This window comes from Phytophthora ramorum (assembly GCF_020800215.1).
Source record: "Phytophthora ramorum isolate Pr-102 chromosome Unknown Phyram_PR-102_s0014, whole genome shotgun sequence".
Taxonomy (NCBI): Eukaryota; Oomycota; class Peronosporomycetes; order Peronosporales; family Peronosporaceae; genus Phytophthora; species Phytophthora ramorum.
In genome coordinates, this window is record NW_027150660.1 from 79,559 (window position 1) to 105,619 (window position 26,061).

The window sequence follows — 26,061 nt, forward strand, 5'->3', positions numbered from 1 at the left end:
CGGTGACGCTATGCTTCGTGGCATCTCTGGTGGCGAACGCAAGCGCGTGACGACTGGTGAGATGGAGTTCGGCTTGAAGTACGTGTCGCTCATGGACGAGATCAGCACGGGCCTCGACAGCGCCGCGACGTACGACATCATCAACACGCAGCGTAGCGTTGCGCACACGCTTCACAAGAACGTGGTGATTGCGTTGCTGCAGCCGTCTCCAGAGGTTTTCTCTCTGTTCGACGACGTCATGATCCTGAACGAGGGTGAGCTCATGTACCACGGCCCCTGCGACCGCGTCCAAAGCTACTTCGATAACCTTGGTTTCTCGTGCCCGCCTGAGCGCGACATTGCCGACTACTTGCTGGACCTCGGTACATCGGAGCAGCATCGCTACGAGTTGCCCAATTTCCAGACCAAGCAACCGCGCCGAGCCAGCGAGTTCGCCGACCTGTTCAAGCGCTCAGATATCCACCAGAACATGTTGAGTGCGCTGGAGGCCCCCCACGCTCCTGAGCTCCTGCGAAATGCAAGTGAAAACGTGAAAACGATGCCAGTGTTCCACCAGTCGTTCGTGGAAAGCACGCTGACTCTGCTGCGGCGCCAGTTGATGGTCACGTATCGCAACAAGCCGTTCATCATCGGTCGCCTGATGATGATTATCATTATGGGTCTTCTGTACTGCACGACGTTCTACCAGTTCGATCCCACGCAAATGTCCGTGGTCGTGGGCGTTGTCTTTTCGTCGATCATGTTCTTGTCCATGGGCCAGTCGTCCCAGATCCCGACGTACATGGCTGAGCGGGACATTTTCTACAAGCAACGCGGTGCCAACTTCTTCCGCACGGCGTCGTATGTCTTGGCCACCTCGGCGAGTCAGATCCCACTGGCCATCGGCGAGACGATCATCTTTGGTACGCTCGTGTACTGGGTCTGTGGCTTCAACTCGAACGCTGTCCAATTCATCATTTTTGAGGTGGTGCTGTTCCTGATGAACCTGGCCATGGGCATGTGGTTCTTCTTCTTGTCCGCTGTTGGTCCCAACACGAACGTCGTGACGCCTCTGGGTATGGTCTCGGTGCTCATCTTCATCATCTTCGCGGGCTTCGTTGTGACCAAGAGCCAAATCCCTGACTACCTGATCTGGGCGCACTGGATCAGTCCTATGAGCTGGAGTCTCCGGGCCCTCGCTATCAACCAGTACCGCTCAAGCACATTCGACGTTTGTGTGTACGACGGCATTGACTACTGCACGCAATACGATGGACTCACCATGGGCGAGTACTACCTGGACCTGTTCGGGTTTGAGACGGACAAGTCGTGGGTTGCGTACGGCATCATCTACACGGTTGTCATCTACGTGGTTTTCATGTTCCTTTCCTTCTTGGCGTTGGAGTTCCTACGCTACGAAGCCCCCGAGAACGTCGACGTATCGGAGAAAATGGTTGAAGACGAATCGTACACGCTCGTGAAAACCCCAAAGAGCAAGAGCGAAGTGGTGCTGGACCTCCCCGTCGGTGATCGTGAAAAAAACTTTACGCCGGTGACGGTGGCCTTCCAGGACTTGCACTACTTTGTGCCGGACCCCAAGAATCCTAAAGCCGAACTCGAGCTATTGAAGGGAATCAACGGATACGCTGTGCCTGGCTCCATTACGGCGCTCATGGGCTCTTCAGGAGCTGGTAAGACGACGCTTATGGATGTGATTGCTGGCCGTAAGACTGGTGGCAAGATCACCGGCAAGATCCTGTTGAATGGATACGAGGCCAGCGATTTGGCTATCCGTCGCTGCACGGGCTACTGCGAGCAGATGGACGTGCACTCGGAGGCGGCCACCATTCGTGAGGCCTTGACCTTCAGCTCGTTCCTGCGCCAGGACGCATCGATCCCAGACTCGAAGAAGTACGACTCGGTGAACGAATGTATTGAGCTGCTTGGCTTGGAGGACATCGCGGACCAGATCATCCGCGGCAGCTCCGTGGAGCAGATGAAGCGTTTGACGATCGGTGTGGAGCTTGCTGCCCAGCCAAGTGTGATTTTCCTGGATGAGCCCACGAGTGGCCTTGACGCGCGCTCGGCCAAGCTGATCATGGACGGTGTCCGTAAGGTGGCCGACTCTGGCCGTACCATCATCTGTACGATCCACCAGCCGTCGTCGGAGGTGTTCTTCTTGTTTGACAGTCTTTTGCTGCTGAAGCGCGGCGGTGAGACGGTGTTCTTCGGTGACTTGGGCGAGAACTGCCGCAACTTGATCGACTACTTTGAGAACATCCCTGGTGTATCTCCGCTGCCGAAGGGCTACAACCCAGCGACGTGGATGCTCGAGTGCATTGGTGCTGGTGTGAGCAACGGAGCTGGCAACCAGACCAACTTCGTGGACTACTTCAGGAGCAGCTCGTACAACCAGCAGCTGGAGGCGAACATGGCCAAGGAAGGTATCACGGTTCCGTCGCCTGACTTGCCTGAAATGGTGTTCGGGAAGAAGCGCGCTGCCAACTCCATGACGCAGATGCGGTTCGTCGTGTGGCGCTACATTCAGATGTACTGGCGGACTCCAGCCTACAACCTCACGCGGATGATCTTGGCCATCTTCCTGGCACTGCTCTTTGGCATCATTTTCGTGAGTGCAGACTACGCGTCGTACTCTGGCCTGAACTCTGGGGTGGGCATGGTGTTCATGGCTGCACTTTTCAACTCGATGATGGCATTCCAGAGCGTTCTCCCGCTCACGTGTTCCGAGCGCGCCTCGTTCTACCGCGAGCGCGCGTCGCAGACGTACAACGCGTTCTGGTACTTCCTGGGCTCGACGCTGGCTGAGATCCCGTACTGCTTCACGAGCTCGCTCCTCTTCACCGTCGTGTTCTTCCCATTCGTGGGCTTCCAGGGCTTCGGTGCGGCTGTTCTCTTCTGGCTGGTCATGTCGCTCACGATCCTCATGCAAGTCTACATGGGCATGATGTTCGCGTACGCGCTCCCGAGCGAAGAGGTCGCCGCGATCATCGGAGTACTCATCAATTCCGTCTTCATTTTGTTCATGGGCTTCTCTCCTCCGGCCTACGCCATCCCGTCCGGCTACAAGTGGCTGTACACGATCTCTCCTCTCAAGTTCCCAATGTCCGTCATGGTTTCTCTGGTCTTCGCGGACTGTGACGAACTACCGACTTGGAACGAGACCACGCAGTCGTACGAGAACGTTGGATCTCAGCTCGGTTGCCAGCCCATGGCGGACTCTCCTGCCGACGTCGGCCACATCACCGTCAAGGAATACACCGAGGAGTACTTCGGCATGGAGCACGACACCATCACGCGCAACTTCGTCGTCGTGATTGGGTGCATCGTGCTCTTCCGCATCCTGGGTCTGCTGGCGCTGCGCTTCATCAACCATCAGAAGAGATAAGCAGTCGCACGAAAGTATCAATACAATTAAAAACCATCTTCATCAAAAACTGTAGCACTTCCAGCATTCATTTCACGACGGCGGCCTACGATTCAGCCAATCAGCCAGCGAATCAAGTGAATCGGTGGATTAACTTCGGACCAAAGTGCGTCACCCTGGCTTAAACTCGGGTGTGGGTATCATCTTCATGTCGTCGCTGATCAACTCGATGGCCGGGTTCCACAGCGTGATGCCTTTGACTGCTCAGACGTACAACGCGTTCTGGTACTTCACGGCTTCGATTTTGGCGGAGATCCCGTACTGCTTCATCAGCTCTGTGATTTTCTGCATTATGTTCTTCTTCATGGTCGACTTCTCTATCCTCTTCTGGTTCGGCGTGTCCGTGCTGGTCTGATACACTGCGTACACCATGCAGTCAGAAGAAGTGGCTCAAATCATCGGTGTGCTGTTCAACTCGATCACCATGGTGTTCGTGGACTTCAGTTCGTGGGCTCAGTCCGCCGGTGTGCGCTATCTCGTCGAGCTCCAAGACATTTTCTTTTTCAAATTCCTAATGTCGACACTGGAGGGTCCTGACTCTGATCGCCGAGGTTGATATTTGCTGTTACACTACTTACTATGCATGGGCTGCATTTGCTTGTCCTTACTTGGAAGCGGCGATGCTGTGGCGCGAGGCGACGGATTCCTTACCCTGAAGGTCGAACTCGTCGTCGCCGGAGTTGCTGGACATGCCGAAGTTCATTTTCTTCATGGTGAAGTAGAAGGCGAAGAAGTTGACGACGCTGACAGCTCCCACCGCGAAAAACATGTACTCGAGATTGCCGTCGTTGAGGTCGTCCGACGGCAGGTAGGGTGAGAACATGACGGTGAAGACCGACGTCATGACGCTGCCTACAGACGTCATGAAGAGGTTGACGCTCTGCGAAGTGCTCTTGAGAGTGAGCGGCACCACCGAGTAGAACACGTCGTAGGCCGTGACGTTGATGAGGCACTCGGCCAGGGCGATGAAGACGTAGTTGGGGATGGCAGCGGCCCATGTGATGTCGTTCATGGGCTGGTTACTGCCGCCGTCGAGGATCGGGTCTCCGTTGGCATCCTGTAGCGCTCCTGCGTTGCGGCGGATGACCTCAAAGATACCCGACCAAAAGATGCCGATGGCAGCCACGATGAGACCCGCGCAGACACGACCGAACTGAGTGGGGGGCTTGCCGAAGCGCTTCTCGTACATGGGGTACACGACGGAGTCCAAGATGGGGATGCAGATGACGATGAAGATCGGGTCGAAGACGCCCAACATGGCACCAGGGATCTGCGAGCTGTCGGGGTCGCTGCGGTCCAGACGCAAGTCGCACTGCTGCGTGATCGACTGGAAGTTGGCATCGGTTTGGTCGTACGCGCACTGCCAGATAATAGTGTAGGCCGCGAAGGGTAGCACACTCACCAGCTTCTTGTAGCCGTCCACTAGGTCGTCGTCGTACTCGCCACCTTGGCTCTCCTTCATGGCGTCCAGGAACGTCTGGTCGTGAGCGCCGTACACCCAGCACACCACGCCGCACAGTACCATAGCAGCAGCCACATACGAGAGCGCTTCCCCCACACGACCGCTGTCGGCACTGAAAGCCGACGCAATGTTGACGAACAGCGAGAAGAAAAGCAGGAACGCACCAGTGACGACGACGGCGCCATTGCGCGACGTGCGCGCACTCTGCTTGAGCAAACGAAGCAGCGTCGAGATCGTGCGGTCTTTGGGGGGCATGTGCACGTAGCGCGGCGAGCCGACGATGAAGAAGAGGATGGCCACGACCATCACCGCCGCACAGATCATGTAGGTGGCGAAGTAGCCGTACTCGGCAGGGATCTGAGCGGACCCTTCCACACACAACACGGACAGGTATCCGTATGAGAAGGCGGCGCCAAAGTTGATGCAGAAGTAGAAGTAGGAGAAGTAGGTCGCCTTCTGGTGCACCTCGCTCGGGTCGTTCGGGTCGAATTGGTCAGCACCGAACGTGATGACGTTGGACTTGATGGCGCCCGTCCCGATGCCAATTCCGATAAACAGACCGATGACGAAGATCGGGTTCACGACGGCCTCCTCGGTCATGATGTCCGGGTGGGCGGCGATGGCCACGAGGAAGTCGCCGACGCAGTACCAGACCCCGAACGTCAGAATGGTGCGGAAGCGACCCCCACTTCTCGTCGGCCAGGTACGCGCCGAACAGCGGCGTGATGTAGCAGATGGACGTCCACGTGCTCTTGAGCGCACTGGCGGATACGAGGCTCCAGCCGATCTTCTGCATGAAGTTCTTGAGGCCTTGGTTGATGCCGTAGTAGCTGAGACGCTCGGACAGCTCCATCATGAGGATGAAGACGCATACTTGGAACAGCACGTTCTTGTACTTGCGCGGACGCTCGTCCCAGACGCTCACGTACGCGGCGGAGGGCGATTCGAGCGCCGGCGACTTGATCTTCGACGTTGACATCGCAGACGAAATTGGGAAGTGAGCTATCGGTAAGCGCAACCAAGGACTGGTCAAGTCTCACTTCATGTGCACTGTCCTTGACGCGGTGCAGTCTGCAGCGAGACCCACTTGAGCACGCACACGCAGCCCGACGCATCCTCCTTGTCTGTTTTGCACGCGACCCAGTCGAACGTAGCCTTATTTCAAGCGTGACACGCTCGACAGCCAGTCAAGTTGAGGCAATTTCCAGTCACCAAGTCGTCCAGGCTGGTGGTCCAGGAGCTATGCAGCCTGGATTCGAGGCCCTCGACTTGAAAGCGAGGGACAGGGAATTGTAAACCGCGCTGATCATGCATCTTAATCGCCCCGTCGATTAAAGTGTACAAAATGGCGATTTGCAACTGTACCATCGTAGACCGCCCCCGCTGTCAGCAAAGTCGATATCCTCGACGCGGCGAGCAAGCGCCATGGGGTATGGACATGATCCATACATACACGTTGACCGCCAATCGTCAGCAGCTGAGTACCATTGACAGCGCAGGATCAGCAAGCAAACGAAGAGATTAACCGGCACCGCGTATCCATTCGTCCACAGGCGGGATGCGCAGCATGATGGGCGTGAGTGCAGCAATGCACTCCCAGATGTCTCGATGGCATTGGGCTTTTTTGGTCACCACGTTTGGTGTCATTAACCTGGCGACTTCTTTGGAGCGCAGCCAGAGCTGCCAAACGACGGCAAGCCCAATTGCACTGGACCTGTACCATCGGAAGCAGTAGCAGAAAGCACTGCATGCAGTCAATACACGACGGTGACTGATGCAGTACCGTCCTTCAACGCGGTCTGGATGTTATCGGATTGCAGCTGGGAAAGCTTGCTAAGCGTTCCACCAACTTCACCGCGCGACTACATAGCCGACTCAGAACTGATTAGTCCGAGCATCCTCTCCACTCTTCACCTAAAACTTTAGCACACTTTTTATTCCTTCTCTTCTTCGCTGTCGCTGCTGCTGTCACTGGCCGCGTCCAACTCGTCCTCCAGCGGACTTCTCCGCGGCGGCAGGCCCTCGTTCTTCTCCAGCAGCCCCCGGTCTACGAGCCGCGGCAGAGTCAGGTCGATATAGTACTCCTCGGTCAGCAGCGCGTCTGCAATCTCGTCCACGTGAGTGATCTCCCAGCCAATGACGTTGCGCTTGCGGATCTTGCGGTAGTCGCTCAGCAGCGGCTCCAATAGTGTGTAAACATCCGCGGGTTTGCCCACGAGCCGCAGGTACACAGCGCCCAGTACGGTCACATATTTATAGTCCTCGTTCTCCACAAATTGCTTGACGACCTCAATTTCCGGCTGCAATTGCAACATTTTGAGCAGCAGACACAAAAAAGGGGTTGGCTGCTGGTTGCCACCAAACGTGCCGCCGAAGTCCGAGAGCTCCACGGCCTTGTCCACGAGCGTCTCGGCCGTGAGCCCGAAAACACTGCTCTTTCCAGTAGATGCTGGCGTAGATGCGGTTGCGCATGATCTTCTCCACTAGCGTCTGCGGGTTCACGCCGTGCACGCTCAGCGCGCCCGGGTCCGTGGCGTTCATTTTTTAGTCTGCTTTTTGGTCTGCTTTTTGGTCTGACACAAAATTGGGAAATGGAACCAAACCTGAGAAATGTTCCCAAACCTCTTTAACCGGATAATTTACCTGTCGAAAGGAATGGCGAGCGCGGCGTTAGACCGGCGCGGGGTCGAGCTGGCTCGGGGAGTGCTGGTGACGGTGCACGACCTGTACGGCGGCTCACTCCCGCTGCGCCCGCTGGAGCTCTACCTGCACGCGGTGCGAGGTTATGATGTGCAGCCCTTTCGCTTCCGGCCGCGGTCGCAGGATCTGGCCTCGTCAGGCAAAGGTATCTGATACCGAGGACTGTTTGGAGGATTGTGTGGACCTAATTTATGGTCTTTTGTGTAGAGCTGGCCGATTTTTTGAAGAGGCAGAAGCCGCACACGACGGACGAAGCTGTTAATTTCGTGACGCACGGATATGGCGCCTTGGTGCTGCGGGTGGGCGGCTATTTTCGGTCTTATTTTCGGGGTATGTTTTTCTTATGCTATAGCTGCTAACAGGAAGCATTTCGAACGGTGGATTGGAACTACACCAAGTCGAAAGTGGTGATGCTGGCACCGCCCAATAGAGGGTGAGATGCAGCAATGAGTTTTGTGGCTTCTTAATTTCGTGGTTTCTTAAGTTTTTTTCATACTGCAGGATTTGCTACCACACGTCCATGAAGAAGTATATCGGTGTGGCGGGATATGGTGGCGTGGCAGCTGAAGAGTTGGCAGCTTTTTCTCCTAAAGAACTCGACGAGCGGCTTGGAAAACTGCCGCGGAGATGCTACCCGCTGGTACTTGCTGGAAAGTTGTGTCTCAATCCATTCAATCAGCACAACTACCCAAACGACGGCCTGGTCATGGTAAAAGAGACCGAGCTGCCGGGAGAATTCCGCCATCAGGTGAGGGCTCGATGCTGTGTTGACTGTGAGCTTACGCATAGCTGACATTTTTTTGGTGGGCTTGCGATTAGATTATTGGTGCATCGCACTATTTACTACCGTCACACCCTACCACGATTGGACTTACACAGTCATTTCTGGAGGCGTGAACACTGCAAGTTTGCTATGTTTTGCTCACGTTGTAGTGCATTAAAAATGAACATTCGTGATGCTGATATGAAGGTGCGGTCACCGAGTGTGACTTGTGAGATGAACGCTTATCAACAGGACCTTTTTTTTACCGGTAGATTCCAAGCCTGAAGAAACTTCGCCATGTGCATCAATTGAGTGTTCATAGCCAAAATACCCAATAATGTAATGAAATGCGTGACGTATCCAACGGGTAGTAATAGTTTGCGTCGATCAGGCCTTACAAAAGCAAGACCCCGCCTACATCTCGGCAAAACCCCACGAGCGACGGAGGCCACTTGACAATACAATGTGGTAATTGGGCTGCTATTGTGGTCAATCGACCAACAAGTTTGTCATCCGATACTATCGACCTATACTATGTACTACAGTTGTTGTACCATTGAGGTTTGCCGTGATGGTTTCCTGCGTGCGCTGCAGGGAATCGGCCCCTTGGGTGTGCGAGCGAATGGTGGTGCCGCGCGGTGCGGTGCCGCACATTTCGCTGGTCGCCTGGCGTCAACTCGGCCATGTTGATGCCAGCCAACAAGGGGCTAGTCGCGCCGACCTTACCACCACTTACCACCACTTACCACCATGAACACCGTTGCAATCCTTCGCAGAACGAGGATCAACAGTGCAAACGCTGCCGTCCCCGACTCGGTATTTTCCTCAAATGTGGCGCGTCGGGGCAGGCGCGAGTCAATTCCAACCACCCGTTGAATCTCTTCGTGCATCACGACGCTGCCCCGGTGGCCCGCCACCAGTGGTGGGTACACTTCAGTGGAGAGGCTACGACGGCGCGGTGTCGTTGGCTCGCGCGTGACTTGCGTAACGCAAGTTGTGTTGATGGCGAAGCCCGGCGACGTGATTGCGGCCGGCGACAACTTCACTGATGATGCTCAAGTTGCCATTCGAGTCGGTTCTGGTCTCGCTCATTGGCTGTCGACCGCTTGGTGTACCTATTGCCACCGTCGTGCGTGGCATGTTGTTGCTCTTTCAAATCCTGGCGAAGAGCTCCGTGGGACGGCCAAGTTGTTTACATATGCATCCACGCGATCGGAGCTTACCGCAGAGCACCCAAAGTGCTCAGTCATTCCCGAATTTCCCGTCCGACGCCGATCAACGATGGCGTCGACACCTACGGGAGATACCGATCCGAGTGCCGGCCAGCAGCAGCGCCGACAGTTCGGCTATGAATCAGGCGCGGCCCTGATGGCAGAAGGGCCGCAGGTCCTGCACGATCATGTGGCCACCAAGTTGGAGGCAGCACTCGGACGAGCACTGCCCCAGATGGACGTGCGCTTTAACAACCTGTCGGTCACCGCCGACATTGTGGTGATCGACGACGACCGATCCCAGCACGAGTTGCCAACGCTGCCCAACACCGCCATGAAAGCCTTCGTGGGGCCCAAGAAGCGCGTCGTGCGCAAGGAGATCCTCAAGAACATGAGCGGGACGTTCAGACCCGGTACCATCACGCTGCTGCTGGGTCAACCGGGCTCGGGCAAGTCCGCGCTCATGAAAATGCTGAGCGGGCGGTTCCCGATCCGCAAGAACATCAGGATTGAAGGAGATATCACGTACAACGGAGTGTCCCGGGAGCAAATCGTCAAGACGCTGCCCCAGTTCGTCGCGTACGTGAACCAGCGTGACAAGCACTTCGCGACGCTGACGGTGAAGGAGACGCTCGAGTTCGCCCACAAGTTCTGCGGAGGTGAGCTCTCGCGTCGCGGAGAGGAGTTGCTGTCCAAGGGTTCGGCCAAGGAGAACCAGGAAGCGCTGGCGGCCGCGCAGGCCATGTTCCAGCACTACCCGGAGGTTATCATCCAGCAGCTTGGACTGCAGAACTGCCAAGACACAATTGTCGGTGACGCCATGATCCGTGGCATCTCTGGTGGCGAACGCAAGCGCGTGACGACTGGCGAAATGGAGTTCGGCATGAAGTACGTGACGCTCATGGACGAGATTAGTACCGGTCTGGACAGTGCGGCCACGTACGACATCATCAACACCCAGCGCAGTGTTGCGCAGAAACTCCGCAAGACCGTGGTGATAGCACTGCTGCAGCCTTCGCCAGAGGTGTTTGCGCTGTTCGACGACGTCATGATCCTGAACGAGGGCGAGCTCATGTACCACGGACCCTGCGACCGTGTACAGGGATACTTCGACAGCTTGGGCTTCTCGTGCCCTCCCGGCCGCGACATTGCCGACTACCTGCTTGACTTGGGCACGCACGAGCAGTACCGCTACCAAGTGAAGCACCACTCGACCAAGCAGCCGCGCCTCGCCAACGAGTTTGCAGAGCTGTTCCGTAAGTCGGACATCCATCGTGACATGTTGCATATCCTCGAGGAGCCCCACGCACCGGAGCTACTGAGGAACGTGGAGGCTCACATGGACCCGATGCCCAAGTTCCACCAGTCCTTTTGGGAGAACACCTGGACGTTATTCCAGCGCCAGATCATGATCACCTACCGGAACAAGCCGTTCATGGCGGGCCGAGTGATGATGATCACCATCATGGGACTGCTGTACTGCACCACGTTCTACCAGTTCGACCCGACGCAGGTGTCTGTGGTCATGGGTATCATCTTCGCGGCCATCATGTTCCTGTCCATGGGCCAGTCGTCGCAGATCCCGACGTACCTGGCGGAGCGCGACATCTTTTACAAGCAACGCGGCGCCAACTTCTTCCGAACTGGTGCCTATGTCCTTGCCAACTCGGTGAGCCAGATCCCGCTTGCCATCGGCGAGACAGTCATCTTCGGCTCCCTTGTGTACTGGATTGTGGCTTCGTATCGGACGCGGTGGCATTCGTCTTGTTCTTGGTGATCCTGTTCCTGTCCAACCTGGCCCTCGGTATGTGGTTCTTCTTCCTGACCGCCGTATCGCCGAACTCCAGCATCGCCACACCCGTCGGTATGGTGTCGATTCTTGTGTTTGTGATCTTCGCCGGCTTCATCGTCACGAAAGCTCAGATCCCCGACTACTTCATCTGGCTGCACTACATCAGCCCCATGAGCTGGAGTTTGCGTGCTCTCGCCATTCTTCAGTACCGGTCGGATGCGCTTGACGTGTGCGTTTACGATGGAGTGGACTACTGCGCCAGCTACGGAGGGCTCACCATGGGCAAGTACTACCTGGACCTTTTCGCGATTCCGACTGGAAAGGAGTGGATCCTCTACGGAATCATCTACACGATCGTGATCTACGTCGTGTTCATGCTCTTGTCATACTTTGCGCTTGAGCACCTTCGCTACGAAGCTCCTGAAAACGTGGACGTATCGGAGAAGGTTATTGACGAGGAGGAAGAGGCTGGCACTTACAAGCTGATCGCCACGCCCAAGAGCGCAGCCGATAGGACTGGCAGCTTTGTTGTAGACGTGAACGCCCGCGAGAAGAACTTCGTCCCCGTGACCGTCGCATTCCAGGACCTACGCTATTCCGTTCCGGATCCGAACAACCCGAAGAGCACTCTTGAACTGTTAAAGGGCATCAGTGGGTTTGCTGTTCCTGGCTCAGTGACGGCTCTCATGGGAGCGTCTGGTGCTGGTAAGACGACTTTGATGGACGTGATCGCTGGACGCAAAACCGGAGGCAAGATCACCGGCAAAATCCTCATGAACGGATACGAGGCCAGCGATTTGGCTATCCGGCGCTGCACGGGCTACTGCGAGCAGATGGACGTGCACTCGGAGGCGGCCACCATTCGTGAGGCCTTGACCTTCAGCTCGTTCCTGCGGCAGGACGCGTCGATCCCAGACTCGAAGAAGTACGACTCGGTCGAAGAATGCATTGAGCTGCTCGGTCTGCAGGACATCGCGGACCAGATCATCCGCGGCAGCTCCGTGGAGCAGATGAAGCGTTTGACGATCGGTGTGGAGCTGCTGCCAGCCGAGTGTGATTTTCCTGGATGAGCCCACGAGTGGCCTTGACGCGCGCTCGGCCAAGCTGATCATGGACGGTGTCCGCAAGGTGGCCGACTCTGGCCGTACCATATCTGTACGATCCACCAGCCGTCGGCTGAAGTGTTCTACCTGTTCGACAGCCTTTTGCTGCTGAAGCGCGGCGGGGAGACAGTATTCTTCGGCGACCTTGGCAAGAACTGCCGCAACTTGGTCGACTACTTTGAGAACGTCCCTGGCGTGGCTTCGCTTCCTGTCGGCTATAACCCTGCCACGTGGATGCTGGAGTGCATTGGTGCCGGTGTGAGCAACTCCATCGCAGACGACATGGATTTCGTGAAGATTTTCAATGACAGTTCGTACCAGCAGCAGCTGGACACGAACCTGGCCAAGGAAGGCATCACTACCCCATCGCCCGACTACCCGGAGATGGTCTTCTCCAACAAACGCGCCGCGAGCTCCATGACGCAGATGAAGTTCGTCGTGGGCGCTTCATCCAGATGTACTGGCGCACGCCAGCGTACAACCTCACTCGTCTCCTCATCTCCGTCTTCCTGGCGCTGCTGTTCGGCCTGGTGTTCGTGACGGCCGAGTACAACTCGTACTCTGGCCTGAACTCAGGCGTGGGTATGGTCTTCATAGCCGCGCTCTTCAACGCTATGGTGTCGTTCCAGAGTGTACTGCCGCTTGCCTGTGAAGAACGCGCGTCGTTCTACCGTGAGCGCGCTGGTCAGACGTACAATGCCTTCTGGTACTTCGTGGGCTCGACGGTGGCGGAGATTCCGTACTGCTTCGTGAGCTCGCTCGTCTTCACGGTCATCTTCTTCCCCATGGTGGGCTTCACGGGCCTTTTCACAGCCTTCTTGTTCTGGATCAACATGTCGGTGCTCGTCATGATGCAGACGTACTTGGGCCAGTTCTTCGCCTACGCGTTCCCGAGCGAGGAGGTCGCAGCCATCGTGGGTGTGCTCGTGAATTCGGTTTTCTTCTTGTTCATGGGGTTCTCTCCTCCGGCCTACGCGATCCCCGACGGCTACCAGTGGCTCTACAAGATTGTGCCTCCGCGTTACTCGCTGGCGATCCTCGTTTCGCTGGTCTTCGCGGAGTGCGACGAGCTGCCGACTTGGGATGAAGCCACGCAGTCGTACATTAACGTGGGCTCGCAGCTTGGTTGCCAGCCCATGCAGGACTCCCCGGTTACCGTCGGCCACATCACGCTGAAGGAGTACACGGAGGAGTACTTCGGCATGAAGCACGACGAGATCGGGATGAACTTCGGCATCGTCCTTGCGTACGTGGTGCTGTTCCGCATCTTGGGCCTGTTGTCCCTGCGCTTCATCAACCACCAGAAGAGATAAACGAGCGAGTAAATACACATATCAGCAACCGGTAGTTGGCTCAAGCTTGAGGTTCTTGAACAATTATATAGCCCTCTGCTTTAAAGCCTTCAGCTGGTAAGTACAGATCGACAACCTGCTGTGCGCACGGTAGCTGGGAAGCCTGCAGTGTCGATACTTGTGTGCATTTTGTATTGCTTCCTCTTCGTTCAAGGAAAAAAATGGTCTGGCATCACGCCCCTGTCGGAGATGGAGATAACCACGACGTGAGATCGCGCGAACGTGAGCTCGTCGATGAATGCGACGTGCAGAAGCTGTCGAGCAGAGAAATCGACTCCTTTGGCGTGTTTTGTCCGTCCAGAAGGGGCCCCGGGACCCAAGTACTGAGGTCGTCGATGGTAAGCTGCAGTCGCGGTCTTCGGTCGACAGCGGGCTCTTGCTTTTTCTCCTTCCCGTGCAATAAATCCGATACGAACCCAGCAAGCGCTCCACCCGCGCTCTGGTTTGGCTGAACAGCCTCACCGTCTTCAATGTCTTTCGACGCCAAATCGTCCATGATGGGAGGGTCGTAGTCGTCTTCGCCTTCACCGGCAACCTCCGTTGGTTGCTGAGATAGGTCGGACGTCCAGCTGCTACCACTGACATTGGACTCCATCTTGGGCGGGAACGCGCACGTGCTGAACACGCAGTAGCTCACACGACGGACACAAGACACGCACACGCGATGCTTCTCGACGAGACTAATTTTCTTCTCGACGTCCCGGAGATCCGAGCACTTCCGGCACGTGTAGTGGCCGCACAATCTGCAGAAATACTTCTTGCGCAGCAAACCAAACGGGATGTAGCACGTCGCGCAGTACGTTGCCATGGTAGCCTCGTCAGTGGACGTAGGCAATCGAGCTAGCGGGTAGTAACCCAAGCGACGACGCAGCACAACAGTCTCAAGCAAACACACCTTGTTCACCATGGCGCGCACAGCTGAACGCCAGACCGAGGCATTCTCGTCTGTCCGTGCGGTCCGGACAGGTGGTGGTGGTGCGTCGCGTAGAAAAACAAGCGAGTGAACTTCTCTTCCGAGTCTTCCTGGATGACGTATCCCGCGAAGATCCCTTTGAGCTCGTATTGAGGGTCAATTCCATGCTGAGTTGGCTCGTGACAGCAGTTTTCGTGGCTAGAAGTTGTCGTGGGCGATGACAGCGTCACAGAGCTAAATTCCAAGTCTTCATCCGTCATATCCATCGTCTGCATGACGCGCGTGACCGACTTGGCCTCGATCTTCTCCTCGAGGAAGTCTAAGAACGTCATGTTGCGCTGCTTCCACACCAATCGTTGCTTTTGCATGAGCGACACGGCATTCAGCTTCAACTTGGCGGAGCGCAACGGTGGCATCGTTGAGCCCTCGCTGGCTCGCCGTGTTGCCGGCTCCGACGCTCGTCGGGCTTGGGCTCGCGCGCGTAAGGCTGTACTACCTCCTCCAGCAAATGAAGCGCACTCCATGGTGCGAACGTTGACCCCATAGACGTACTGATCTCCAAAAACCGCCTCCATGCTGCGGTGGAAATCGGCGTCATTGTCCGTCGAGAAGACGCTCATGATCTCTCGCAGACTGCAGGGCAAGTCCATCTTGGCCACGACGCTGTACTGGTCCTTGGCCTTACTAACCGACTCGAACATCTGACAGTCGGGCTTGGAGTGGGGCATGCGCTTCCACCTGCCCATCATCACCTGCCTCTTGGCCATCATCTCGAGCTTCTGCTTCCCCTTCCGCGCGACTGCCGCCAACATATCGTCCGTCAATACGGCCGAGCTGGAAAAGGTCGTGGACGACATCAGCCCTTGCTCCAGCGCCGCCGCCGCGTCACCAGCACACGGCGACACGGACGAGAGCGATTCAAAGCTTTTATTGTGCTCTGCATCGGCTCCAAGGGCCGTCGCACCTCGTTCTCCCTCCTAAGGTACGTTCCTCCTGGAGCTTCTGCCTGATGCCCTCGAACCTGCACCTGAGAGTGCAAACCCTGCTGCTGCAGGTGCCTCCTCCTAGCATTGGCCTGCTGTCCCTCAGATTTGGACGTCACGAGCTTCGGGGGGAGCGTCACGAACCGCAACGGAGCCCCCTCGTCTTCGCTGTCGGGCACGAACCGCTGCCGCGCGGTCTGGAGCTGCTGCATTTTGCTCAATCTATGGAGTTTAGTAGTTACGGGCGAGGGCGGCCGACGTTTCTTCTGAGCGCGAGTGGGAGTGAGCGCCGCTCGCGGGGCATGCGGCGCTGACTCCATCGCCCGCCGGTTTCCTCGGCGACGGTTCCACCTCGAGGCGGAATTTCTCAAAGTGAGGAAGAGGTGGAAGAGCGGATCCCAAGTGTATCCATTGTAAATATGTTGAAGCGACCTTTCAGCTTCAACGTGCATGACTTGGAGTGGGTATGGGTATGTGGTGTGGTAGACGTGAAATATGAATAGATTTGTAGTTCTACAGAAACCCAAGCAGAAAAGACAAGAGTTCAGATTCGACGTTATCGAGTTGGTCATGTGGAGACTTTTGCGGGGATACTTTGAAGGCTGACACACGGGACCAGTTGTCTGCATAGAGCTCGCGCGAGAGTGGACTGCTTTATCAGAAGACGAACTGGGGACAGGCGGCTCGGACTAGCTGCCACCGTGCTCGCTGCTATTGCCACCGTGCTCGCTGCTAATTGCCGCGGAGAACGAGCGTTAACAGAAGACGCTGCTTGGCTTGGTCTCCTTGTGAGTCTGAAAACTTCGGACTTCCCTTCAGCTGTGCGCCACTTGGAGCAATGTTCGCAATGTCCAAAGGGGTGACCTGCTCGACAGTCGACTATAATGCAACGCGCGGATCTCTGGTCAGACCTTCTCCGACGTGTCAAACCAGGGTCAACTTATTGCAAGGAAAGCTGCTGCCAGTCGATTGGATAAAATGCAGTCGCCAATCGTCTGAGCATGAGGTGGCAGCGCACGCTCAAGCAGCCGCTGCGCTTCGCGGGCGTGGGGCTCCACTGCGGCGAGAAGGTTTCGATCCGCGTACTGCCGGCACCTGCAAATTCAGGCATCGTCTTCCGCACTAACAGTCAACGCTGTGCAGTCCCAGCGCTCATTGCGAACGTGAATGCTCGCAAAAGTCAATTGTGCACTCAGCTCACGGCCTCCAATGGAGCAAACGTGGCCACTGCTGAGCATCTCATGGCAGCGCTGGTGGCGTCACGGATCACGAATGCTTTCATCGACTTTGAAGAGGACTGCAGCAGCGTGGAGCTGCCGGTTCTGGACGGGAGCAGCGTCGAGTACGTGGACGGGATCCGACGCGTGGGCGTCGAAGAGCAGCAGGACGCAGAGCTCCACTACCTGCGTATCAAGAGACCGGTGCAAGTTTTCAAGCAGGACAAGGCGGCGTGGCTTCTCCCTATACCCGACCAACTCGGCAGCTCGTCAACAGCTTCGCACGCTCCGACGCTGCATATGTCGGTGCAGGTGAACTTCGAGCACAAGCAGCTGGGCTCGACCTTCTGTCGCTTTACATTGAGCTCTGACCCCGACGCTACATTGGACAACTTCTACCAGAACGTTGCAGCGGCCAGAACCTTCACATTTGAAGACGAAATTCAGTGGATGCAAGCGAACGGGCTCGCACGAGGCGGATCTCTTGACAATGCCGTCGTGTTCTCCAAACACGGACACGTCCTGAACGAAGACGGACTGCGCTTCCCGGACGAGTGGGCGCGCCACAAGATGCTGGACTGCATCGGTGACATCGGCTTGGCAGGGCTCCCGTTGCACGGCTACTTTTTCGCGACGAGTCCAGGCCACGCGCTGACCCACGAGCTGCTGCGGGAACTGTTCAAAGACCCCGAAAACTACGAAAAGGTGTAGAGGACAAAGTTGTTAAGGCCAATGGACGACGTGCTATTAGTGTGTTGCTTATTGGGATTGCACTGACGGTGACTGCGGGGCCTCTACTTGTCGTGATACGCGTTGACAGCGTTCGGGCGAAGACCAGAGATGATTTTGCGGTGCGAGCGCCACTCGGAGCGGTCCTTGAGCGCCATCTCCGGGTGCTTGCGGACCTCTCGGTCCCACTTGACGTCGGGACTCGTCGTCAGGTGGCGCACGCCCGTCGACAGACACAAGACGGCGGCCACACCCATAGCGGCCAGCAGAGGGTACGTCTATGAGGAGCGACAGGTGAGCATCAAGGGGTGGTAGTGGATGCAGGAGAGTCACGTACGGAAGGGTCACCGAGCCACACGGATCCTTTCTTCGCAGCGACGCGGGCGACCATGGCGGATGGAGGAGGAGGAGGTTGGGCTTGCGACTTGGCGGCTCGGAAGATTGGATAATGAGGATTCCTGAGGGGCCCCAACGAGACTTCCACGTTTCGCCAACTTCAACATGGCATTTTTGTATGGGAGTTTGTATGCTGTTATACAACGGACCGCCGGGAGAATCCTTGCGCCACAAGCGAGCGAAGACGCCCATACGTTATGGGCCGTAACCACACCAGAGTTCATTGGCCGTCGCGAACACCAGGCCGAACAGCAGTGCCAGGAAGACCGCGATGAGAAGGCGAGTGAGGTTGTGCGCTGGCGTGCGCTAGTAACCCACGACGAACGTCATGGAGCTCGCGGCACGGTGGTTGGAGAAGTCGCACTCGGGCGACGGGGTGGTGATGTTTTCCTTGGCCAAGTTCGTGGCCAGCTGCTACCGGTACTTGCACGAGCTGTCCTTGAAGATGTGTTGAGATTTTGACAGCTTTATTGAGCGAATAACGAGCCGCGTTTAAGCTTGGGTGAGGCAGCGTGTGTGGGATGCAGCATAGCCGTCAATATGTGTGGCCACTCGTTCCCATTCTGCATAACGCAGCACTATAATAGCGATTCACGCGCACACTGGCGACCTTGCCATGGTAGGCGATACTCACCATTATCATAGATCTAACCTCAGCAGGCTCGGACGAGGTGCAGAGTAAGGAGAACCCTATACAGTCCAAGCCATTTCAACAGATCGCAACGCATTGTACTCACAGCACATCCATTGCTGTCTCGCTTATCAGTCCACGCAGCCCCAATCTGCTCTTACGACTAGCCGGGCTAGCAGCGCGTGTGCGGTATTACAGGCAAGATCGCGTCAATCTCGTCCTGGGAAACTCCTGCGTTTTGCAGTCGTTTTCGCGCTAGAGCCGTCTCCTCAGCCACCTTCACCCTCGTCAGCTCTTTCAGCACAGCTTCTTCCAGCGCCGCCTTCTCTTCCCGCGCTTCCTTCTTTCTTCTCTCGAGTTCTCGCAGTTGATCTGCTTGCTCCGCCTGGTGCCGGACGACGTTCTTGACATCTTGGCCCAAGCGAACGAGCGCGTCGTCCACCGTGTTCATCCACGCGGCAATGGCATCCAGTCGTTTAGGCCCACAGAACTTGTCAAAGGTGGCTGAAGCACTGGACGCTCGCTCTTGCTCTGACTGCTGTCCTCGCCCTTCGTCTGCAGCTCTCGGCTGGTCGGTGTGTCTTCCAGCACTCGATCTTGCGTCACCCACTCGTCCGCTCGGTCCAGATCCACCAAATAGTGCACCAAGAGCTTCTTGGAGCGCATTTCTGCGACTTGGTCGTCGCTTTTGGCCTCTTTCACCTCGGCATCCAGCAGCAGCGAGCCGTGTAAGACCAGCACCAAGTCGCCGACCTTGACGTCCATGCTCAACGATTTGTAGATTGGTCTCAAGTCGTCGTCAGCCAATCACAATCCTTGAAGATGGCGATGAGTTCTGCTGCGTTGCTGGTAAGTGGGGGTCACGTATTCGTGCATGCTGCGTCTTGCCGTCGCCACTCTGCCTTCTCTTTATTAGTTCACTATTACAAGGTTGGCGGAAAGCTGGTCGTCGACTTGGCAGCGCGCGAGATCATTCTATAGGCTTCTGGGAAATGCAGTCGGGTATTGTCGTTTACGGCGACATTTTCTCTATTGCTGGTTTCGTCAACGCCTCCTTGATGCCAACGCGGCGGGGCTATCTAGCATCAGCAGGCAGGACTGCGTCGATCTCTTTCTGGGAGATGCCTGCATCCTTGAGTCTCTTGCGAGCCATGGCGGTCTCCTCGGCCACCTTGACTCTCTTGAGATCCCTGGCCACTTCCACCTCGAGCTCAGCCTTGTGCACCTCCGACTCTGCCTTCCTCTTCTTGAGCTGCACTGCGCCCACCTCCTGACTAATCTGTTCACGCATGAGGCCCTTCACCTGCTGGTCGAGTCTCGTGAGCGAGTCGTCCAGCGTCTTCATCCAGCCAATCATGGCCACAAGCCGCTCCGAACCGGGGAGCGTGCTGGGTCTCCTGTTGGCCGCTGCGTCCTGCTGCATTGGCCTAGGCGGCTGCACGCCGTTGCCAGTGGAATGGTGCACGAGCAGCTCCTCCTTGGCCTTCTTCTGGCGCTCGCGGTTGGCGGGCGTGTCCTCCAGCACATTCTCCTGCGCGATCCACTCGTCCCAGTTGTCCGACCAGCCCGGGAAGTGCACGAAGTACCTGTTCTCCTCGCCGCTTGGCTCGATCTGGAGCACCTCGGCGTCGAAGATGAGCAGGTCGTAGTACACGAGGACCGTGTCGGCCACCTTGATCACCATCTTGGTCGCAAGTTCAAATGAGCCGTGACGCTGGCTATTAGTTATAGCTCCAAATCTAGAAAATCACTGTGATTGGCTACATTCAATATACCGAATATTAGCCAATCGTAAACGATTCTGAAGCGACCAGTCAAAGCCCAGTGCTGGCTGGGCAATCAGACCGAAGGAGGAGCCCCACCCCAAGCGCAGCGAGGCGTCCCCCATGGCCACCAAGGGCGAGCACGAGAAGCCGGAGACGGTGGATGATGAGCACCAGCCGGTGGGCGCGCATTCTTCGTGAAAATCGGACAACTTTTCAGTGCTCTTAACGCGATTTTCCCGCTTGTCGACAGATTGTCAAGAAGGTGCGGCTGGATGTGGACGCCAAAGTGGCGGAGGACGTCAAGAAGGTGAAAATCGACGAGAACGCCGCCCCGCAGCCGGAGATCGGCGGCCGCGAGGTGCGTCGCCCGCTTATTTGGCGTTGAAATGCTGCAAATTGAGGATTAACGGGTTCAGTTACTGGTCCAGGAGGCTGCAGAGAAGGACTCGTTCGTGTCCACCTCACCTGTTACAGAGGAGCAGGAGGCTGGTGCTGCCACCAAGGAGAAGGAGCAGAAGGTGGCCAAGCCCAACACGGCGGGCAGCGCCTTTGGGGGCTTCAGCGCGTTCAGCGGAAAGAATGCCTTCGCGGCCTTCACGTCCTCCTCAACTGCCAATGGATTCGGTACCAAGGCCTCGTCGTCCTTGACAGACTTCTCGGGTCCTGGAGGTTTTGCTACGAAGGCCTCGGGCGGATTTGGGGAGGTAGCTTCTTCGTCATCGGAGGCAGCGAGCTCGAGCGGCTTTGCGTCCTTTCAGAGCAAGTCCCCCGTGACGTTCGCATCGTTTGCAACAGTGCAGGCGGATTCGGATGGCTTTGGCGCCAAGGCGTCATCGAGCTCGGCGACTGATTTCTCGGACGCTGAAGTGGCGAAGAAGGCGGAGCCGGTGGTGCCGGCGCTGACTGAGGCGGAGGTAGGCAGCATGTGCAGATGCAGCTTGGAGAATTATTTACGAGTGTTCTGACCGGGTTGTTTTGCATTTGGTGTGTGTAGCTTGCGAACGGAGAGGAAGGTGAACAGATTTTGGTCGAGGTGTGTGCATTTCGGTGGATTTCGCCGCTCGCAGAAGAACTAACCCCTCCATTCTGTTCGGCTATTACAGAAACGCGCTAAGCTGTTCAAGTTGGTCGAGAAGGACTATGCAGAAGTGGGGATCGGCCCGTTGCGGGTGCTGAATACAAAGGACGCAAAGGCTGATGGCGACAAGTCGACTGCGCGTGTGGTGATGCGGCGCGAGTCGTACACGCACGGCCCTGGTACCAAGCTGTTGATGAACGCGAGCTTGAGCTCCTGTCTGGTGTGGAGAAGAAGACAGAGAAGACGATGCTGCTGACAGTGTTGGAAGCCAACGAGGACTCGGAAGCGGAGAAGAAGTTCATCCCGGTGACGTACTTGATGCGTTTCGGTTCGCCGGAGGACCTGGACATCGTGATTGTGCGGATTCAGGCGCACATGCATTCGTCGACACCAGCGACGCCGTCCAGTTGAAGCCGAGCCAGTTGGAGCGCAGTTGCGCTGCTTGGGCTGTAGAGCTCAGCTCAAGCCGTGTAGCAATATTAGTCCAGCCGACAGGAAGTCACAGCGCTGGGCGTATGCCGGTCGGGTCGGCAGCGCATAAGGAGGAGGAATGCATGCCCCAGTGCAGCAAGGGCATGGCGCACTCCACGCGCACTTATCCGTTAGATAAAAACAAGTTACGGGTGACAGATTCTGCATTGCCTTCATTAATTGCACTTGCCTTGTCCGCCGTCACGATACCGGTACAGCAGTTGCCCTCGACTAAGTTCGGTTTCTGTAAAAAGTGATAGCCAATCCAATTGCGACGATGTGTAATTACCCCTTGCAATGGCTCGCTCCTAAACGGTTGGATGCCCCTGTCGGATCTTCGGCTCAGCCTTTGGGATCGATCATTCTCAATTGTCGACGGTCGGATCTCCAGTTTTTTTCAATACTCAGCGGCGTGTATCCAAAGTGCAGGGCGATGAAGATCACAAGCTCCCTCTTCTGAGAACCATAAACCGTGCGGAAGATAGCTGCATCCGGAATCATTATATGCAAACACCGAGTCCAGCCGAACCAAGATTGAGTACGTGTATCTATCTACATGTGTGTATATCTGTATAATGTACCTGGAGTGCGATGATGAAAATAGTGTCTGATTTGGCTTGAACCAACTAGCCGTGAAGAATCGAATATATCACTATCACCCATAAAATGAGCTCTCCACTCATCTGTATCTGTATGTTCGAGAGGAGTGATGACCACATACTTTGGTCCGTGTTCATGATCTGCCTTATGGCAATGAATAGCTCAAAGTTCTGACCTCTTTTACCAGCTGTATGCATCTGTATCTTGTAACATATATGTTGCTTCTACATACTCCACGCCGGCAATATTCTGCAGCCTGCTGGGTCGACGGTGAAGGCGTACGTGGCAATCTTCGACTTGCTGAAAAGTTCGAGTTGGGGTGTCGCTGTGTGCGCTGGAGCTGTCACTGCCTGGTGGGTGAGCATTTGTAATTGGACCCGGTACTTTTTCACAGAAGCAAAAGTGAAGAGCGAGCTTACTACGGATTCCGCTGCTGTGTGCGCTTCGGACTCTCGTGTTTCTGCCTGATCTGCTTTCGGGTGGTGATGGTGGAAGCGCGGGTGTTTCGAGGCGCCTCGTGCGGCGAAGTCAACATAGCTGCTTATACCTCTACACTGTAGACTTGTGTATTTATGTGGGGTCCCGATGGCAATGAGTTGTTGATGATTAAATCATTCATGCACCACTCGGAATGGGATGGCTGCGAGCTTGCTCAAAGCTTTCTTTGTGTCGATAAACCGAACACCTAAAGAATTTTGATGAAACAACCATTGATGTATATGTATGTGGGACCCTGGATGTCGCTGATGAGGATACTTACTTATCATTACCACCTAACTACCCTTTGGTCTTCGGACAAGCGTGTGGACTTCTTACACCTGTGTTTCTGAGGTGACATCCCCAAGCTGTTGTTTGTATATTGTGTGTTTTCATGTTCTGGATGGAGTGAGAGTGACGATAAACTTGTTTTAGGATTCCCCTTCATGAAAGCCGCCTACATCGGCATATATGATGAGCATCCACTTCCGACTCTCTCCACTACTCATTTGTGCTTGTGTCTTTGACCCGGGACGACGATGATTAAAATATCCAACACAGACCTGTTCTGAAACATCATGTGGATACTCTAACATGCATCACCATATGAGTCTTCCCACTCAGCAGTACATGTATTGCATTGAGCATGTGCGCTCTTCATTTATCGAGGCGATGATTATAGTATTCTCAGACCTGTTCTGAAACCACGTGTGGAAACTTTTACATGCATCACCATATGAGCCTTCGTACGCAGTGTAGTCATCTTAAGTCTAAAGCAACATGAAGAATTGTTCACTCTACTTTCAGTTCTCTACCTTTCCTTCGTAGTATTAACACTACATGCAACATGGTGGTTGAGCTCGGCACGTCAAGTAAAATTCTACTTGTCGGTTTAACCGCTCCACCTTTGACTGCTGCCGCTGCTACGGTATCGAGGATGATCGTCTTGGCACGCTGGTAATCCAACGGATCAAGTGAGTACAGGTCTTCGCGCGCTCGATCAGTACAACGCCCAAACTCTTCCAAGTCGCTTGACCGCAAAATTGCTCGGCGACCGTGCGCTGCAGCTGCTGCATTTGCGCTGGCGCAAGTGTTTCCTGGGCGAGTGCCAACAGCTCGAAAGCCTGGCCTGCAAAGCGCAGAGATTCGAGACGCAGCGTCTCCACGGGCCAACCGTCCTGACCTGGAAGCACAAAATACATGTCTCCCACCTTCCACATTGGAGCGCGCCACCGGAGATCGTCCCATGGCCTTGCCGGCCAAAGGCAGTAGTTCCATCGAAGAAAGCCGTCAAGCTCGAAGAAGAAAGTGAGGTACCCAACGAGCTCGCCTTCAACAAGTGGCGACGATACAAACTGGTTTGGGAATGCTGGGCCACAGCAAACGTACCAGCAGACATGCCCTCCACGGGCACGAGCATCGTTGGCCAAACGACGTGTTAACTCCAGGTCAGCACACGCCAACGGCAAGAGCGGCACGTAATCGGCCACTTGAGGTGGGGTATACGCCGGCGAGAAAAACTCAGGGTGGTTAACTGCTAGCTTGATGCGGAAATTAGGCGCCAACCGCTGCATAAAGCGCAACTGTTCATGGAAGACAGCAACATCCCGTGGCTCATCAGCACATATCCGTACGCGATCTGCAATCTCCAACGCTACACAGTGAGCGTAGAACTGCTCAATGAACGACTCGACCTCGGAAACGCGCCTCAGGTATCGCACACGTTGAGTCGTGCGGTCCTGACACCGGATTCGCCAGCCGTCGATCACAAACGCAGGCGGCTGTGAAGAAACCGTTGGGGGAGACGGCGGTGGCGATGCGGACGTGCTTGGCTGGTCTTGAGTTTGGCCAAGGTTGTTTCCAGTACTACCAGCACTTTGCATTGTTGACGACGATACAGCAGTCGGAGAGGTCAACCCCGACCCAGAAGAAGAGTTTCGACGACGCACTTCTGAAGCGGGCACCGGGTCAGGAGCAGACACAATTGGCGGCGGTCGAAGATGATGCGCGGTGAGCTCAGCAGGAGCGTTAAATCCTGCCACCGGGTCGCGCCACACAGAGAGAAGACCGAACACTTCGATCTCGTGGTCTAAATGGTGATGCGCCGCTAGCTTCAACAGGCGATCAAAGTGTGTAAAGTCTATTGACAAAGGAACACCATGGGCCGGGTCTTCATACACTTCCAACACGGCGTGCTCAAACAAAGCTGATGCATTTTGCTCCTCCATATAGCACTGCTGGCCTGCCCACGGCATCTCCGTGGCCACAACAGACAAGCATTTTTGACCCATTTCCGATAGTGGCGCCATATCCGATCAATGAGCTCAAAGTGCCGGTTACTCCACAGTGCAGCGCGATGTGCACGTGCCACGGCAGTCCAGTGCTGCCATAAATCCAATCGAAAACGCCAATTACTCGGCACAGGAAGCCGTACATCCACAACACGCACCGCAAAACTGCTCGACCACGTCAGTTGTTCATCGCGAAAGCCTGCCTCCTGAGTGAACACGCGCAACGGCAGCTCATACACCCCCGGCTCTAAATCCCCCCCAACGCGGACACGCATGTACACAGCATGCTCCCTCGCAGCTTTGCTGCTAACACCAGTGCGCTCCAACGTCTCCATAACCAAATCTGAGTTCTCGTCTTCCACACAGCCCACCACAAAAGTTTCAATTTTAACATGTGGGGCGGTACAAACCTCGTATCCACTGCCACCCTTGCTCTCGGTCCATGCCCGAATGGCAGCAACCAATTACTCGTGTCTGTCGTCATCAGAAACGGCACATTGGACTTCAATCTCAGCTGAACGCCCGTAACCTCATTTCTGGCGGACGTGAGTCTCACTCCTTCAGGCAGCTCCACGTGAGCTGTAGTCGAGGCCCACGCCACTCGTCTATTGCCGGACGAGTTGCTCGCTCTCTCCAACCGGGAACTCCTTCATTGCCATGGCCATTGTTAACTTGAGCAGCTTGGGCCTTCTCCGTCTCCTC

General features: G+C 55.8%; 11 protein-coding genes across 11 annotated transcripts; 3 read left to right on the forward strand and 8 right to left on the reverse strand.

The window, feature by feature from the left end:
• Window positions 1-6,820: 6,820 nt before the first annotated feature.
• Window positions 6,821-7,427, reverse strand: KRP23_12004 (Pre-mRNA-splicing factor 38; the record flags this gene model as incomplete). The annotated part of the gene is made up of 2 exons (XM_067882590.1): window positions 6,821-7,186; window positions 7,251-7,427. 2 exons carry the CDS (start codon window positions 7,425-7,427, stop codon window positions 6,821-6,823), a joined length of 543 nt encoding a protein of 180 aa, XP_067739612.1.
• Window positions 7,428-7,541: 114 nt separating this feature from the next.
• On the forward strand, window positions 7,542-8,483 carry KRP23_12005 (uncharacterized protein; the record flags this gene model as incomplete). The annotated part of the gene is made up of 5 exons (XM_067882591.1): window positions 7,542-7,731; window positions 7,794-7,885; window positions 7,949-8,019; window positions 8,088-8,334; window positions 8,406-8,483. The coding sequence occupies 5 exons, from the start codon at window positions 7,542-7,544 to the stop codon at window positions 8,481-8,483; spliced, it is 678 nt and encodes a 225-aa protein (XP_067739613.1).
• A 2,467-nt stretch (window positions 8,484-10,950) lies between these two features.
• KRP23_12006 (uncharacterized protein) lies at window positions 10,951-11,319 on the reverse strand (the record flags this gene model as incomplete). Its single annotated transcript, XM_067895947.1, has 1 exon — window positions 10,951-11,319. One exon carries the CDS (start codon window positions 11,317-11,319, stop codon window positions 10,951-10,953), a length of 369 nt encoding a protein of 122 aa, XP_067739614.1.
• A 2,660-nt stretch (window positions 11,320-13,979) lies between these two features.
• Window positions 13,980-14,615, reverse strand: KRP23_12007 (uncharacterized protein; the record flags this gene model as incomplete). Its single annotated transcript, XM_067882592.1, has 1 exon — window positions 13,980-14,615. The coding sequence occupies one exon, from the start codon at window positions 14,613-14,615 to the stop codon at window positions 13,980-13,982; it is 636 nt and encodes a 211-aa protein (XP_067739615.1).
• Window positions 14,616-14,707: 92 nt separating this feature from the next.
• On the reverse strand, window positions 14,708-15,915 carry KRP23_12008 (uncharacterized protein; the record flags this gene model as incomplete). Its single annotated transcript, XM_067882593.1, has 2 exons — window positions 14,708-15,697; window positions 15,748-15,915. The coding sequence occupies 2 exons, from the start codon at window positions 15,913-15,915 to the stop codon at window positions 14,708-14,710; spliced, it is 1,158 nt and encodes a 385-aa protein (XP_067739616.1).
• A 789-nt stretch (window positions 15,916-16,704) lies between these two features.
• On the forward strand, window positions 16,705-17,631 carry KRP23_12009 (UDP-3-O-acyl-N-acetylglucosamine deacetylase; the record flags this gene model as incomplete). The annotated part of the gene is made up of 1 exon (XM_067882594.1): window positions 16,705-17,631. The coding sequence occupies one exon, from the start codon at window positions 16,705-16,707 to the stop codon at window positions 17,629-17,631; it is 927 nt and encodes a 308-aa protein (XP_067739617.1).
• An 83-nt stretch (window positions 17,632-17,714) lies between these two features.
• KRP23_12010 (uncharacterized protein) lies at window positions 17,715-18,040 on the reverse strand (the record flags this gene model as incomplete). Its single annotated transcript, XM_067882595.1, has 2 exons — window positions 17,715-17,927; window positions 17,987-18,040. 2 exons carry the CDS (start codon window positions 18,038-18,040, stop codon window positions 17,715-17,717), a joined length of 267 nt encoding a protein of 88 aa, XP_067739618.1.
• A 1,083-nt stretch (window positions 18,041-19,123) lies between these two features.
• KRP23_12011 (uncharacterized protein) lies at window positions 19,124-19,441 on the reverse strand (the record flags this gene model as incomplete). Its single annotated transcript, XM_067882596.1, has 1 exon — window positions 19,124-19,441. The coding sequence occupies one exon, from the start codon at window positions 19,439-19,441 to the stop codon at window positions 19,124-19,126; it is 318 nt and encodes a 105-aa protein (XP_067739619.1).
• Window positions 19,442-19,751: 310 nt separating this feature from the next.
• On the reverse strand, window positions 19,752-20,360 carry KRP23_12012 (NuA4 complex subunit EAF3-like protein; the record flags this gene model as incomplete). Its single annotated transcript, XM_067882597.1, has 1 exon — window positions 19,752-20,360. The coding sequence occupies one exon, from the start codon at window positions 20,358-20,360 to the stop codon at window positions 19,752-19,754; it is 609 nt and encodes a 202-aa protein (XP_067739620.1).
• A 202-nt stretch (window positions 20,361-20,562) lies between these two features.
• Window positions 20,563-21,931, forward strand: KRP23_12013 (E3 SUMO-protein ligase RanBP2; the record flags this gene model as incomplete). Its single annotated transcript, XM_067882599.1, has 6 exons — window positions 20,563-20,619; window positions 20,693-20,800; window positions 20,871-21,356; window positions 21,437-21,475; window positions 21,546-21,699; window positions 21,780-21,931. 6 exons carry the CDS (start codon window positions 20,563-20,565, stop codon window positions 21,929-21,931), a joined length of 996 nt encoding a protein of 331 aa, XP_067739621.1.
• Window positions 21,932-23,991: 2,060 nt separating this feature from the next.
• On the reverse strand, window positions 23,992-25,377 carry KRP23_12014 (uncharacterized protein; the record flags this gene model as incomplete). Its single annotated transcript, XM_067882600.1, has 1 exon — window positions 23,992-25,377. The coding sequence occupies one exon, from the start codon at window positions 25,375-25,377 to the stop codon at window positions 23,992-23,994; it is 1,386 nt and encodes a 461-aa protein (XP_067739622.1).
• Between the last annotated feature and the right edge of the window lie 684 nt (window positions 25,378-26,061).